At 45.7% G+C, this 15,260-nt stretch overlaps 1 protein-coding gene across 50 annotated transcripts in view; it reads right to left on the reverse strand.

Moving 5' to 3' along the window:
• CASZ1 (castor zinc finger 1) overlaps positions 1-15,260 on the reverse strand; it is a 282,930-nt gene that overhangs the window by 4,660 nt on the left and 263,010 nt on the right. For 45 of the 50 annotated variants that reach the window (XR_015278800.1, XR_015278811.1, XR_015278812.1 and 42 more), the window contains 7 exons: positions 13,565-13,725; positions 10,406-10,528; positions 9,535-9,870; positions 8,655-8,853; positions 7,940-8,111; positions 5,158-5,306; positions 3,108-3,342 (listed from right to left, as the gene is read on the reverse strand). Coding sequence is in view for 8 of the 50 variants with exons in the window: in XM_086860870.1 (XP_086716996.1) it covers positions 3,108-3,342; positions 5,158-5,306; positions 7,940-8,111; positions 8,655-8,853; positions 9,535-9,870; positions 10,406-10,528; positions 13,565-13,725 (1,375 nt within the window). In the remaining 42 variants the exon portion in view is untranslated. Of the gene's footprint in view, positions 1-1,440; positions 1,735-3,107; positions 3,343-5,157; positions 5,307-7,939; positions 8,112-8,654; positions 8,854-9,534; positions 9,871-10,405; positions 10,529-13,564; positions 13,726-15,260 lie in introns of all 50 variants that reach the window. The other 5 variants (XM_086860866.1, XM_086860865.1, XM_086860864.1 and 2 more) reach the window with 1 other exon arrangement.

The raw sequence follows: 15,260 nt of genomic DNA on the forward strand, positions 1-15,260 counted from the left end.
AAATAAGAAGAATTTAAATTTTACCTGTTTAAAACTCTCTATCTACACAGCTTTTAAAATAGTTCAAACAGATGTGCTTAAAACTTTAGTTGAAAACCAGTTCTGTTTTCTCAAACAGGCAAAGTTTTGGAGGGCATAATGAAGAGAGATGACACCTTGGTGCACTCTCCTCTTTTGCCTGCACCCTGTGGAAGATTACAAGCCTCAATGGATGTGGTCCCCACCAAATCTCAATGGTGTTTTCCGTAAGCTTATTTATTTAACCACTAATAATGTCAGCATTCATCCAACTATACCAAGGTAAAAACAAAAGATACTTTAAAATATTTGATTAGAGGAAGCACAGCACAAGGTTAGTAGGTTTCAGGCTGCATGCAATTCAGTTAAAAAGAAGCAAAGATAGAGTTTCTTGTGAATTTTGTTAATTGGCACACACTCCCCTGGACAAGGCAAGGATCCTTCTCCTGCCAAGTCCCTTGAGAAAAACCTATGAACTGGAGTTGGAAACCTGTGAATTTGGTCCTCCAGCCATGCTCCCAGCCACTGACCTTGGATTTACATATTACTAAAAACCTAGGAGGAAGAATGATTGGGATATTTGTAGGCTGCCAGAAGCCTCCTAAGTGTGAACGTTAGGCACAAAGATGTCCTTAATTAACTGGAAAAGAACTAGGAGTTGGGAAAAGAAGCCAAAAATGAGACACACCCTAAAAGCCATTCCCAGATGGAATGAGAATACCCAGCCTGAGACATCTCTGATCTTAGTCACACACGGGAATCATGGCAGCTTCAAACTGAAATCTATCTGCATTTTCTGCAGCTGATTAGAGCAGATATAAATAACGAGTGTGAGAAACAGCTCAACCTGTCTGATGATGTCATCATGTGACTCTGCCTGTACTGCATTCCTCATCCTGGGAAGGCTGCCCTGAACTTTGTGGCTTCACATGAAGTTTGCAAGATCAGTTGAAACACAGGACCTGGGTACCTCATCAGACATTCACCCACTGTGTCCAGCACACTAAGGCAGGCACTGGCTTGGGTGGCCTGGAAGATCTAACCAAAAAGTCCAGGTCCCATTAATGCCACATGAGCAAAAGTTGGCTCTGTGGCCACTTTGAGGTTACCAAAACACTGAAAATGCATTTTAGTTGTGGATTTTGTTAGGTTTTTCTCATAGTCAGGAATTGGTGGCAATTGCTCTCAGTTATCCATCCAAACGTCTGTGAATGATTTGCTGTGGTTTGTTTCCCCTTTGCTGTGGTTACTGTGTCAGCAGGGAAAAGGAGCAGGCATGGATGGGCCCTTGGATAACATTTGATAAGGCACAGAGTGACCTTTGCTGCTCTACCAACCCAAAGGTGCAGAGAAAAAACGTGGGCAGGGTGAGTGGGGACGGAGCTGGGCACAGGACATGGAGAGAAAGCAAAGAAGTGTTACCTGCTGCATCCTGCACTAAGGGAACGTCACTTTTTACTGGAGTTGGAGTGGCAATGATGGGCGAAAACCCAGTGGTGCTGGCGGCAGGCATGACAATGCCTCTGCTGGCTCCCAGAGTGGCACTGAGCAAGGAGTATGAGAGACAAGATGGAGAGAAGAGATAGGGGAGGGTGGGAAGGGGAGACCTAAGCAGGGCTTGTGAGAAAGATGGAGGCAGAGATGGTGGTGGAGGTTGTGGTGCAGTGTGGGTTGCATCATCGGCAGCAGCAGTAGCAGTAGAAGGAACCAGGCAGCCTGGAGAATGTGGAGAGAAAAAAAAAAAAAGAAAAAAGAAAAACAAAAAAAGAAAAACAATAAAACAAAACAAAACCAAAAAAACCCAAAAAAACAACAAAACAAGAAACAAAAGAACTGAAATGAGAACCCAAGAGCAGAAGCAATATGATGAAAATGGAAAACACATTCACAAATGTATGAAAAAGAACTGCAACAGAGAAGAAACAGAAGGTGAGGAATTGACAGCACCAGGAAGAGGAGAGTTGTCTATGCAGGAGATAGCGTGGCTTTACGGTATGGTGGAAGAGACACAGGCTTCCAAGCAGGAATTCTGGATTAATTTGGTCATTCTGGTCCTTGTTCATCTCTAGGACTGCTGCCTGCTTCAGGTAACAGCTGTAAGGGTGCTCCTGCACTTGGGGGGGATGGAGCTGCTCCCTGCCTGGAGAGCAGTGGGGGGACATTCCCTAGCACTTGGGCCATTACTGACACAGAGGAGAGTGCCAGGAACCACTGCCCCACCAGAACCCTCTGGATGTGCCATAATGCCGTGGGGCCAGTGCCATGACCCAGCAGTGCTCCTTCAACATGACTGCAATGGCCTTTATCTGGGGTGGGAAAGAAAACCAGGAAAATATGTATGGAATTAAAGCAAACTGAGGCAGCCTATGCAGAATATCCCACTTAACCCTGGAAAGGACAGCTGAGAGATCCCTGGTCATCACTATATGACGGCAGAATTCCTACCAGGTACCTGGCTCCTGACAAGCTGACCCTGTAATGCAGGGCAGGGGGAGATGGCTCTTCATGATCCTGGCAAACAGGGCAGGAATTCACTTCCCAAAAGAGGGGATGAAGGGGGTGTGCTCTGTGCAACTGCACAAAGTGGAACAAGAGTTTTTGGGTGAGGAAGTGAGCTCAGTGAGCTGCTTTTAGATGTTGATTTCTGCAGATGTGATAGGCTTTATCCCCTGTGCATGACATATCTGCTGTTGTACTTCACCACTACAGCAAAGTGCCTGACTTTACTGTACAAAGTAAATACAAAGAGATACCAGAGGAAATGCCAAGTAAAGAAGTAGCCCACAGCTCTTTTTTTTTTTTTTTTTTTTAATCAGCTATTAAAATAGACCCAACTCCAAGACCCAGGATAAAAATCTCTCTTCATGGGAGGAAAAAATTATGCTGCTAGTTCCTGGATGCTTGAGGTGTGTATTTTGATGGACCTCTTCTCTCAGGTGCTGGAGAGAGCTGGGTTAGTGTGAGGCACTACTGAAGTTGGCACAGTGTGTATTTTTAGATGCAACTGTCCCTTGGCCTCTTTTTATGAGCTTATCTCCCAGGAGAGCAGGCAACTCCTGATCCATTTCACACACACCCTTCTCCCTTACCTGCTGATGTACTTTCATTGCCCACTGGAGTGCTGGAGCAGCTGCGGTCCATATTGGAAGATTCAGAGGAGATGCCCCCAGGGCTACAGCCAGTGTAATCCATGTACTCTTCTGTTTCAGTGTCCATCATGCTTGGGGGTCCCTGAAAGGAAGCTGGGGTTCCTGATGAGGCTGGGCTGGGTGCCATGCTGCCAACCTGGGGGAGATTTTCATTTCTTGGAGTGTGCCCAATAACCTGCAGCAGGAAAACAAGACAGGGACTTTCACACCAAAAGGAAGATACCAGGACCAAAACCATCTGTCTGCATGTTTATCTCCCTCTGCCACAGCTCATGAGGGACAGCTGGCACGTGCTTGTGAGTGGCACCCATGGCACTGGGGCCAGGAGCATGAATCCTCCTGCACAAGGAGCTCAGAGCATTAAACCTGGCATATGCATCCTGGTATGTGAATTGTGCTGCACTCGGGAGCTGGGAGCGTTAATGTTGGCACCAGCATCCTGGTGTGTGGATTGTGCTGTGCTCACAAAGAGGAGGTGTAATGTTGGCATTGCCCCTCACTGTGGAGGTCCTGCTGCAGGCAGAGCTGGAGCCGTGCCGGAGCCGTGTCAGCGCTGAGCCCCTGCAGCAGGAACAGGGATTGACACCAGGGCCACGCGTGCTGGGGGCCACGTGCAGCTGCACTGGCCTGGACAGCTCCATGGGTAGGTCAAACACACCATGAACTGCCCACAGAGCACCAGGGCACGGGAGAAACTGGGGGTTTCATTTCAATTCAAAAAGCAGTGGCAGTCCAGCGGTCTGGTCAGCTTTGCCACATGAGCTGTGGTTTCACCCTCGGTGCTCCATGGGCTGAACACAGCAGTGGATTAGGACAATTCTGTGTGCCCCCAGGACTGCTCAGGCTGCTGCTCCTATTTGTGCTAAGTGGCACAGGATTGCCAGTGAAACAAGATGGAGGTTAAACACAGCATTTTCTGCCCAGTGTGCACTAGAATCCTTGGGATTAGACTCAGCATATGCTGGAAGAGTAGTGAAGATAAATTTATTTGTTAAATCTTCCTGATTCTTGTACCTCAACTTTTTATTAGAGACCAAAAGCTGCCACAACAGCAACAATAGTTCCTTAGCATCTGTGAACTCATTAAATCCAACAGCACTACACTTGAACAGTTCACTTATTGACAGTAGTTAATAACTAACAGGGACCTCTCATTCCCATCTTGTGGAATTAAAGAGGGTTCTCATCTTGCTCCTACAGATGGTCTCGTCTTAAGATGATGGTCTCATCTTAAGAACCAGATGATGTTCTTAAGGTCAGATCAGCCACAGGCATTTAAATAAAGACAGCTTGTTTCATCTACCAAGTCAATGGCAGCTAAAACAAGTCTCACAACAAGGCAGGGATGCTGTCCTTTGGAGCAGCAGCTCAGTGCTGCAGCTGAAACTCTTCCATTTCTTCAGGAAACAAACAGACCTAATCTCCCAGCTGCTGTCTGTGTTAGTAAAGCAGCAACTACATCACTCTGCTACTTCCTGAGAGAGGACAAGGAATGCCCCAACTAAATCCACATCAATAAGGGAAGAGAAATGTCAAGATCGGTATTTCTCCCATCCTTGGGGAAAGGAACAAATAATTCTTTATATGCAACAGGAAATACTTGCTTTAACCAGCACGTTCAATTCTTCCACATCCTAAGCACGTTAATTTTAATAAGCCAACTGTATTTATATTGAAAGAGCTGGGAGAGAGTGCAAGCTGTAAATGTGTTTTAGTGTTTTCCTTCTCAATTTTTTTCTACAAAATTTGCAAGGAAAAGCTGTTTGCACTAAGCAATGCTTTGCAATCTATGCTTCATCATCTTTACTCATCTTGTGTAAGTTCACTCAGGTAAAGCTACCTTGGGTGTACTCCCACTTCCCAGTAGCATCCCCCAGTGTAAACACACATCCCTTGGAGTCTGGGTTCGAGTGTCTTGGTACTGCAGCAGCTCTGCAGCCAAAGGGGCCAACACTGCATGTGGATCTACAGCTTCCACACGAGAAGTCACCTGAGTAGGAACACGATCAAAGTTCTTCCCCAGCATCCTTCTCATGTGCTTCCTGGCATGGGATGTCATTTGGTGCTTGAGCAGGAAGGAGAACTGGCAGCCCTCTCGGATGCAGTGGAAGTGGCTGTTCACCTGATTGTATTTGCAACCTGCAGACACAAAAACCATTTTATGTTGCACATGAAGGTACTGAGAGGGAGCAGGACCACAGGGAAGATGATTGGAGAAGACAAGGCTGCTGTTCATGTGGATTTCTGATGGACTGAACATTAACAGTGGTCATGGCTTATTCAGAAACAGTCCTGAATGAAAAAACCCCAAACCCACAATCTACAGCCTGCTGAGCAGCTGCAAGAGAGGATTACAGTGTACAGAGATCTAAGACATGAGCCTGAGCCTAGTCCATCCCTCTTTGTGCCATTATAAAGGAAGGAACATTGCCATTACATCTAGTAGTGCCAATGCTCTTCAGTCTTAGCTAGTGCCTTTTTTTTTTATGAGAACAAACCCAGACATTTAGCTGTATCACAGAAGCTACAATCAAAATACACGCTCATAATTAGATTAGAAATGAAAAGTTCTTTTTTCTTTTTTTCCCCCCTTCTAACTGTGCTCTTAGAAAAGCAGTCTCATAGCAGCTGTAGCTCTGGACAGTGTGTGAGCTCTGGTCAGACAGGAATGAGACAGGAACTGTTTAGTGCCACTCCAACACTGTTGTGTAACAGTAAGGTTGTGTTGCTGAACAACAAGCAATTCATATGGCTTCTGGCATACAGCACTTCACAAATTCTGCTCCTTGTGGCCACAGCTGCGTGTGCCAGGCGTGCACATACCCCAAACACACATACAGCTGATAAACAATGGCCTGTCATAGTTCAAACACAGCTCCATCAGTGATCAGAATCTGCTGTTTCCCATCCTCCCTTGGCCATACCCTCAGATACACAGAGGCAGAGACCTACAGACTCTCACTGCAGCCTACAGGCTCACTTTTCCTTATCTATCAACATCCATCCACCTTTACTTATATACATCTATGCTTCACCTCTCTCTCCACAACTGTACACACTTATATAATTATAGACACAGAAACATACGTTGGAAAAAATCTATCAGGTGTGTTTGTTCAGAAACATTCACAGCCCTTAAAACAGGCCAGTGCTTTCTGCACCTGCTATCTGTAAATACACAACATAAACCCCAGGGATGTACACAGATGCAGAAGTGAATCCGTATGTTGGTAAAACCATACACACCTCCACCATCCCACCATGCTGCCTCTATCTAATGCAGGCAAATGCAGGGTGCTGGCTAAATGTGTGTCTGCTGGGCCAGCCCATAGGCAAATGTTCATCCTGCTGGATGCACACACCCCATCCCTCCCAAACCAAACGCTGCTGACACATGCAAAGGCTGCAGCTGCCTCGCTGACAAGCAGCTCCTGACTCACCCAGCTCATGTGGAGCTGACAGCCTGTGTTTCATGTGCAGGCCAAGAGTGTGTTTGTTGAGGTCCCACTTTCCCCACCCTGCCCACCCTCCCCATCCCAGTGCTCTGGGACTGGGAACAAACAGTGCTGCAGGACTGGAACACTCGCACAAAGGGCAGGTGAGGGCTCGCCTGTTGCCAGGGCATCCCTGTGGGCTGGTGTCAAGTATCACTGTCCTGCTTTGTCTAGCCCCTGCTATCACCTAAAACACCAAAAGGTGAGTAAATAACAGCAACCGTGTGTAAATAGGAGCTAGGTCGGTGCTGGCTGTGGTGTGTTGACACTCACTACCCTGGTTACCACAAACAAACGTCCATCTGGGTACAAATCCTTCATCTATTCAAAGCTGAAAAGTTTTGCTCTGGCTACTGTGGCTGTTTTCCTGCAGTGGGAAGGAACAGCACCCAGAGGTGTTATTCTGAACCTCATTTGCTTCCAGCCTTTGTTCCAACCAGCAGTGATAGGGAAGATGGGGTCTGTGACATTGCCAAACCACAACGAGAAGGTTTAAGTGAATCCCAGGCAGTTCAGGATAGAGTTGTCTCTAGGAACTTCCCATTCAGAATCCTGGATTTCAGCTCCAGGTACCTCTGCAGCAACCCATTCTATTTTCTGTTGTGCATTTGTTTTACCAGCTTTACTCTGGAGGCACTTGCTTTCAATAACTTCTGAAGTGCTGCTGATAGTTCTGGCAAGTGGGCCAGCCCCAGTCTGAGCCTGTGCCACATTCAGGTGTTTCCTCAGGCCCTGCTCTGAGGGGGGCTGCCATCAGAACTCTGTAGTCCCTGCTGCTCACAGAGGCTGTGGAGAATGGGTTTGGAGAGAAGAGAGTAGCTTATTACATGTTCTTGTCCATCTCTCTCTGGTTATTTGCCATTTGACTTTCAATATGCTGCACTAGCACTGGTTAAGAAAAAAAAATCCTCCTGAGAGCTCCCTTAAATTTCACCCAACACAAGCAGTAGGTCCAAAAGACTGTAAAGTATAAAAACAAAAACTAAATAAAAAAAGGCTTTTACAAGTAGACAAAAATAAGAAAAAAGAGGAAGCTGCATATCCAGACAAATTCATATATACAACTCTCTGTAGTACAGTTTCTATTCATTTACCTTGGGTCTATTTGTGAAAACATGCTTCAACCAGACAGACCAGGAACTGTTTTATGTTTTGTTGCCTTTCTTGTTTAGTGATTTAATGTCCAAATACCTCTTAAGCATAACTTGCAGGTTCTAACTTATGGCATTCTTGGCCTGGACATGGGACACAGCACACGAGAAATGGGACAAAACTCACCTAGTCTGCCACATTCTTCCCGCTTGGTAAAATATTTGAAGCCGTTGGCTGCCCTTCTCTCTGCCTTCTCATGCTTTTTCACGTGCCAGGGCAGCTTGGTGGTGATGTTAGTCACGAAGTAGCAGCCAGGACGCAGACAGTGGTAATGCCCTCGCATCCGGAATTCACAGTGCTAGAGGGGAGCACACACGTGCTGCTTTAGGCAGGTCTAAAACAAAAGCATCTTCAACTGCCTGCTACTGATGGTGTCCCTTCTGAGGTGTCAGAGGGGCCTGCACTGATACTCCAGATCCCATTTTATCTTCCACAACCTGCCATGCACCCTGTTCCCTCTCGAGTCCTTTTACCTTGCTATTGTGTACTCTGTAATACACTATTCTACACTGAAATATCCTAAACCTTACTCATGGCTTTCCCTGGATTCTTCACAGATTCATCACAGATTTTTATTCTATTTCATCTTATGTCTCTCAGATGATCTCAGATCATTCCCTTGTCCACTTCACCCAAGTGAAAGAAACACAAAAGTATCAAGATTTCCTGTTTGATAGAAACCAAATGTTTTTCCAGACCACGTAATTATGACTTCCATGATTCTGTAGTAGGGCCAAGAAAGCCACACACAGCCTCACTTCCTGCTGGGGAGTCAGTCTACCTGATCCTTCATCTCCTTCTCCCCAGTCCTGCCAGAACACTACTCTGGAATGGCTCTTACCTGGTTCGGACAGAGACACTGCAGGGAGTAGTAAGCGAACTGGTCTCGCACATTCACCAGATTATTGTTGGGGTTGATGTGGTCGAGGCAGTGGGATTCTGCTTTGCCAGAGGTTTTGCACACATACTTGCAGTTCCCAAAGAGACAGTGGAAGTGGAATTTGTTGGCATACTTGCAGTCTGTTGCCAAGCAGGGATCACTGGAATACATCCAAAACCCAATCATCACCTTCACTCATTTCACACATTTGTTTCTTTGCCAAGATTTAATTCAAGGGGAGCCCAGCTGAAGCCTCTGTTCCAAACATGGCCCACAGATTTCCCATAGCCACCTTCCTCTTCAGGGAAATTGAAGCTGGCAACATTACTGCAATTCCACCGAGCTACTGCACTTTCTTGATTAGGATTATCAGAACACAGCAATGCACGGTGGGTTCTGTAGTCTTTGAGGGCCACTTTTCCAATTTAAAGTTCAAAGGAAACACAACTCTTGGGCGTGGCCACTGCAGGATGCCAGGGCTTCCCCTGCCCTGACAAAACCAACACTGCCAGTCTCATCAGCTAAATGGGTTTGGTACCTTCCCCCCGGCCCCAAATCAGTCCATGGATTTCTGGCCCAACAACCCTTCACTGTCAAACATACAAAGAAAATACCTGTATTTCTGCACAGCTCTCGCAAGGGATCAAACAGGAATCAGTGACAGATCACCAAGTTTATTTATCTTCTAAACTCATGCCTAAAAGTGCTCTCAGATGCACTCAAAAATCTCAAAGTATTTCCTAGACTTTACAGAAGTGTAGCAGTGCAGCTCTGAGGAGAGGTACAGAGGGGACTGCAGGGCTGGGAGGATAGAAGGAGGCAAACAGCAGCTGAAACTTACTTCTCCTGGAACTGGAGAAATCCAGGTTTGACCTGAGGCTTGGCGTTCTCCAGGGAAGTCGTTGCCAAGGGTGAAGCTGCCAGGTTAGGCACTGATGCTGGGATCTGAGGCATCTGGGGTATGGTCGAAGCCAGCTGCTTCCAAGCAAGTAGTGTGGGAGCAGAGGGCATAGCAGCTGGATTTGGAGTGGGCACGTCCAGGGTGGGAGCACTGGCCATGGTGGCAGAAGCAGCAGATGGTGATGAAGGGGCCAGTGAAGCCTTGTTCTCAGTAGCAGTTGAGAAAGGAGACTCGGAGTTGCTTTTTACAGTTCCACCTTCAGTTCGGAAGTGAAAACTGCAAAACGTGATACTAATTCAGACATAAATTCTTGACCATTTCACGTAATTTGATTAAACATCAACAAGAATGTGGCAGGAGCCTGTAAATAAACTGGTGTGGATAAATCCTAAAAAGGGCTCTGGAGACTTTTAGGTAAGATTTAGGGCCCTCCTAAACCATCTATGAAGAGAAGGGAAATCATTAAGATGGGTGGAGACAGGTGCCATGTTAAACTTAGAGCAACCCCAGAATCACTGCAGTTACTGAGATCAGCTGTGGGGCAGCTTCCCAGGGCTGTTGGGAGAAGCCAGTCACCTGCAGTGAACCACAGGGAACCATCCAACAGGAGAGACCAATTGTGCTAGCAGATGTGTCTTGAAATTTGTAACATCTCCTTCCCTAGAACCCCTTCAGACTCAGACACGTGAATGGCCACTGAAGGCCCTACTCATTCTTTACTTGGACATTCCACTGCCTTTAGAAGGAAGCTGGGGCCTTGAGCTGTAGTGTGCACTGCAGAGCTTTCTCTGCCTCCTGCTCTCCTACTTACTTGGCATGCTTGATGGCTCCATCCAGGGTGCTGAAGAGGGCTCCACATTCCTCCACCACACAGTGGAAATGCACCTTATGGAGGAAGTCACACTGGGCATCGCAGAAATCCTTGGTGCCAAACCTGGCCAAAATAGACAAGCAGACATCTTAGGGAAGGCCCCAGGAGAGAAGCAGAGTTGGAACAGACATTTTTTTCCGTGTTTTTTAACTCTCTTAGCATTCCCACAAACAACAGTCATTCCAGAGAACCTAGATCCAGAATCTACCCACCCCTTGCCCTGGATAGGAGGGTACCTCCCAGATGGGAGAGATGAAGCATCAGCTAAGCAGCAATTACAGCCTGGACTGCAGAAATACTGCACAGCACCATCCCTGATGTACAGAACAACAACCCTGCCATGCAAACCCCAGAGCAAAACACACCACATTATCCAAGATATGGCTTGTGTTGGAGGAAATGGCCAAGAGGGCAAAACCAGTGCAGCGTGGTGTCACTGCTCACCCACTGCTGAGATCCTCTGGACTTAATAAGTGCAGCACAAATAAATGTGATTTCAGGAAACTCCAGAATCACAGGGAATCAAGAAAACAAGTAGGAAACACTGGCAGGAAGGATTTGAAACTTAACAAGGGAATCTTGCATAATTAAGGTACAACAAACTACAGTTGCTCTGATGAGCAGGAAAGCGAGAAACAAACAGCAGTCTATATGGTCCCAGGAGGGACCTCTCACCAACGGGAGGGTAAAGGAAAGAGAAAAAACTTGTACTGGAGAAAGAAGGTCTGTGGATATAGAACATGTGCTGTCAGTTACAGCTTGCAGGGAGAAGAGGAAGGAAAGTAACTGTGGGGTAAGAGAGAAGAAACCATGTTATTGCAAACTAAAGGGGCTGTTTTATCAGAGACAAGAAGTGTTGAACCTAGAAAGAGGGCCTCCCACAAAAAGGGAGGTGATGAATCAAAAATGGCTGAATTATAAAATTTGCTGTGGATGAAAAAACTAAAAGACAGAGCAGAGAATCTGGGATGTAGTGAAGACCTTCTAGAAGAGGAGATAAAGGGATTCATTCAAAAAATATAAAAATGCACAAATCAGTCAGTCTGGATGATGTATGTCCTGAAGTGCAATGGAAATTAACTCCCAAACTGATTACATTACCATTTGCTGGTTTTTAAGCCATAGAGAAGTGGGAGGTACTACATAAGTGGGAAAAAAAAAAGGAAATTAAACAGTTAAGGTACTGGTTCTTTGAGGGGGAAAAAAAAAAGACAAGTCATCTTTGGCAATTATCATACCTCTGGCCTTAACTTCTCCTTCCAGTAAAGTAATGGAACAAATATTAAGAGGGAGGAGAAAATCATTAAACATCTAGAGGATAAAGGAACCATGAGCAATAAACAGCATCAGGATTATAAAGAATAAATCTTGCCAGACAATTTTAATTGCTTTTTTTGATAGAATTACAAAATTAGTGGATGAAGGGATGCAATATATTTGGATTTTAGTAAAGCATTTGATTCAGTTTTGCATATGCTTAGAATTAATTCCAGTTGGCCTGGATGTAATGCCACCTCATGGCTTGAAACTGGCTGAGGGACCATAAACAAAGGCTGATGACAAACAGCACCACACTGAGCTGGGAGAAGGAGGCATCGTGACTGCTGAGAGGACAACTTGGGTTAGTCTGTTTGACATCTTAATTAGTAATCTAGGAGTAAACAGCATATTTAGGAATTTCACAAAGATACTAAACTGGGAGGAGGTGGCAATACCAGTGCAAAAGGAGAAAAAGAGCACAGAGAGGTTTGGCAAGACAAGGGAGAACGTTCAGAACAGGAGAATCATGTTTAGAAACACACAACAAAATACACCTGGGTGTGGGGGGTGTTTTATACATTGGGAATCACTAAACAACATTAAAAGCAATTCTGTGTCACAGACGATGATAAACATGGTACTATACATTACTCTGTGCAGATAAAAACAAATTGTGAGCTGCCTTTTTGTGGGTAGAAAGCTTGTTCTGTCAGGAGGGGGGAAATTCTGCACCATCTAGGCAACAGCAGGAAAGCAACAGGACCCACAGGCAGGAGGGACTAATCCAGAGTCAGATTAAAGGAAGTAAGTAAACCTGGCTAAGTGGAATGCTGGAAGTTTGTGACTATCTGAAGGGGCTGAACTCCAGCTGCAGAGAGGGATGATCTGCTGTGGTTCAAGGGATATAAACAGAGCTGCAGCAAAACTACAAAAAGTGGAATTCAGGCAGCATACCACGGAAAAGGGTGTGACATTTGTGGTAGAATAATGCTCCCAGAGACAAGAAAATAGCCACACTGCCTGGCAGAATTAACAACCAGACCAGACCAAATTCAAATGGACTGCAGGGAAGGATCTCACGCCAGCCAGGGGCTCATGGACTGCAAGATTTTCTAGTCTTCTCCATTCAAGCCTGTGATTTACAAAGTGTGCACTGGCACACTGGGTTTTTTTTTTTTTGGTAGGTGACTCTCTGTGTCAGAGCACAAACCTATGTGTCTGCCTGGGTGCATCTGTGAGCACTCAAAGCACATGTCTGTCTGAGCACGTATGTGCACGTCCCTGTACATGGGTGAGCTTTGTATCTGCTCCATTTGCTTTTTGAGCCTCCTTTCCTACAACAAAAGCAGCAGCAATCATTCCAGCTTCCATATCCTTTTCCTTACTCCCGTGCCTCTACATCCCCAGAAGCTGTTTTGTTTCAGCTGAAATGCCACAGGAAGCATGTCAAGGCTCCAGTGAAACTGGCCACGGTCTCACAGGACCAGCACTGAGAGCACAGCTGCACTCAGTCCCCTGGCCTCACACAACAGGCTCATAAGGAGGAGCCTAAGGTGAAGTCCAGGATAACAGAACTACATGAAGATCTTTGCTTGTATTTGGTTCTCAAGATTCCTTTGCAAAATAATTATATGTGGGCAGGTTATTTTTTACCAGACGTTAACACCTGGTGCAGGTAGATGTGAGCAAGGGCTAAATGTGTTCAGGTGATCAGTGTCTGAGAGAATTAGGCTTTTACATTCAAGAGAACTCTGTGCTCAGGGTGAGCCAGTGAGTCAGACACTTTGCAAAGGAAGCACTTCTCCCTTTCCTCCATTCCCAGTTCCATGCTCTCCTTACCGGCGCAGGTACATCTTCCATGGCTCAGAGAGCTTCTCCTGGACAAGTGCCTTCACTGCCTTGCCCAAGTACTGGGTTGGCTCCCCAGCCCCAGCCTGGCTGCCTTCACCTTCTGTCTTAATGTTCAGCAGGTTGCCAAGGCTGGCACTGGTCTTGGACATCTGGAACAAGAACACAGACACTGCATCAAGCCCAGCACACGGGCACAGACACGGCCACCCTCAGGACTGTCCCACTGAGAGCAGTGTCCCCAAAGATTCAAGGACAGAAAGTCTGTGCAGGCTACTCCAACTGCATCAGCCAAAGTTAGTAACACCTGACTCTTCTGCACCTTCCACCCAACCATCACAGAGCACTCAGATGCCCAGTGAATATTTATTCATGGATCTTGTTAAAGTAATGAAGCATCGTGTCTCCTTTATCCATGAGGAAACTGAGGTGAAGAAAGACATCTCCTATTTGACCATGGAAAAGGTGTGTGGCCTCCAACAGTAACAGCCCTGTGCAGCTCCTACAAATTGCTGGTGGTAGAGCTGGTAAACTCTAGTTTATTCAGTCATTCCAGGGCTGTCTCCTTTAAAGACACTATCAGGTATGTGTGAGGGTACAAGGACAAAGATTTCATTCAACTGGGGAAAAATTCTGTCTCAAGTTCCTGGAAAATTCTTAATAACTTCACCAATAAAATCATGTCACTTTTCTGTGCTATATGGATACATCCTCTACAAAGCAGGACTTGGACTCAATCTGAATTGCATGAAAGGCTTCAAATAGAATCTATACAGAGAAGGTTTAGAGGTCCATGAGGTGTATGATGTACAGGATAGAAAAATGAAGTTACTCAAGTCTGCCTGGAGGGAAAATTTTCTTTTAGAATAAATCCACGATTTCCAAGACTCTTTTTTTCTCTGTTGTGCTCTCAATTACCTCTAGTAACAACAGCAAACTTCACAGCATGAATAAAATGCGGGATTGGGCCCAATACTTGCACTGGAAACTCCACCCACTTGAGGGTCTAGAAGCCCTTTATAAAGATCAGTTAATTAAGCCTGACAGCCCCCTAAATAAACGGCAATAGGCTACAGGAATCCTGGTTATTTGAGGCTCTCTTAATGCCCCCTGAAGGTAAAGCCCCTGCTGCTGTGTGGAGACTGCAACCCTTTATGGCTGGAGTCAGAAATTCAGGTCGTGTGTTTCCACTGGTAATTCCATTTCTGTAAAGGGTTCTTTTCCCTAGAAAAACAATGAAGGATTCCCCCACGGTCAGAAATTGTGTGCAGCAAGAGGAAGAAGCAAGTGTGATGCCTTCCTGAGCAGACTGAGCTTGACTTTGCAGTCTTTAGTCTTGGAATTGGTTCCATCAATCACACACACAGTGGGCTCTACTCCTTGCTGGTTTATCTCCTTGGTTAATCTCACTCCTTTAACCTGACTCCTAGTTTGCACCTGTGCTACATTTGCTTTGCACAACTTAAAGAACCTTCTGTCAGGCTGCACACAAAGAAATGCTTTTTTCTAAACATATACTTAAATCACATATTATCCTGGAGATTTTCAAGTGAAATCTCCATTGAAAGAGAATTTCCCTGATCTGGGACCTTCAGAATGACTCATGACCCCAGAGAGCAGAGTAACTAAATTAATTTGCTCACTAAAGAAAGACCTGCATATTTGGAAACACTAAAGGGACAATACA

Source organism: Cyanistes caeruleus, chromosome 22 (genome assembly GCF_971803275.1).
Source record: "Cyanistes caeruleus chromosome 22, bCyaCae1.hap1.1, whole genome shotgun sequence".
In the NCBI taxonomy this organism is placed as follows: Eukaryota; Metazoa; Chordata; class Aves; order Passeriformes; family Paridae; genus Cyanistes; species Cyanistes caeruleus.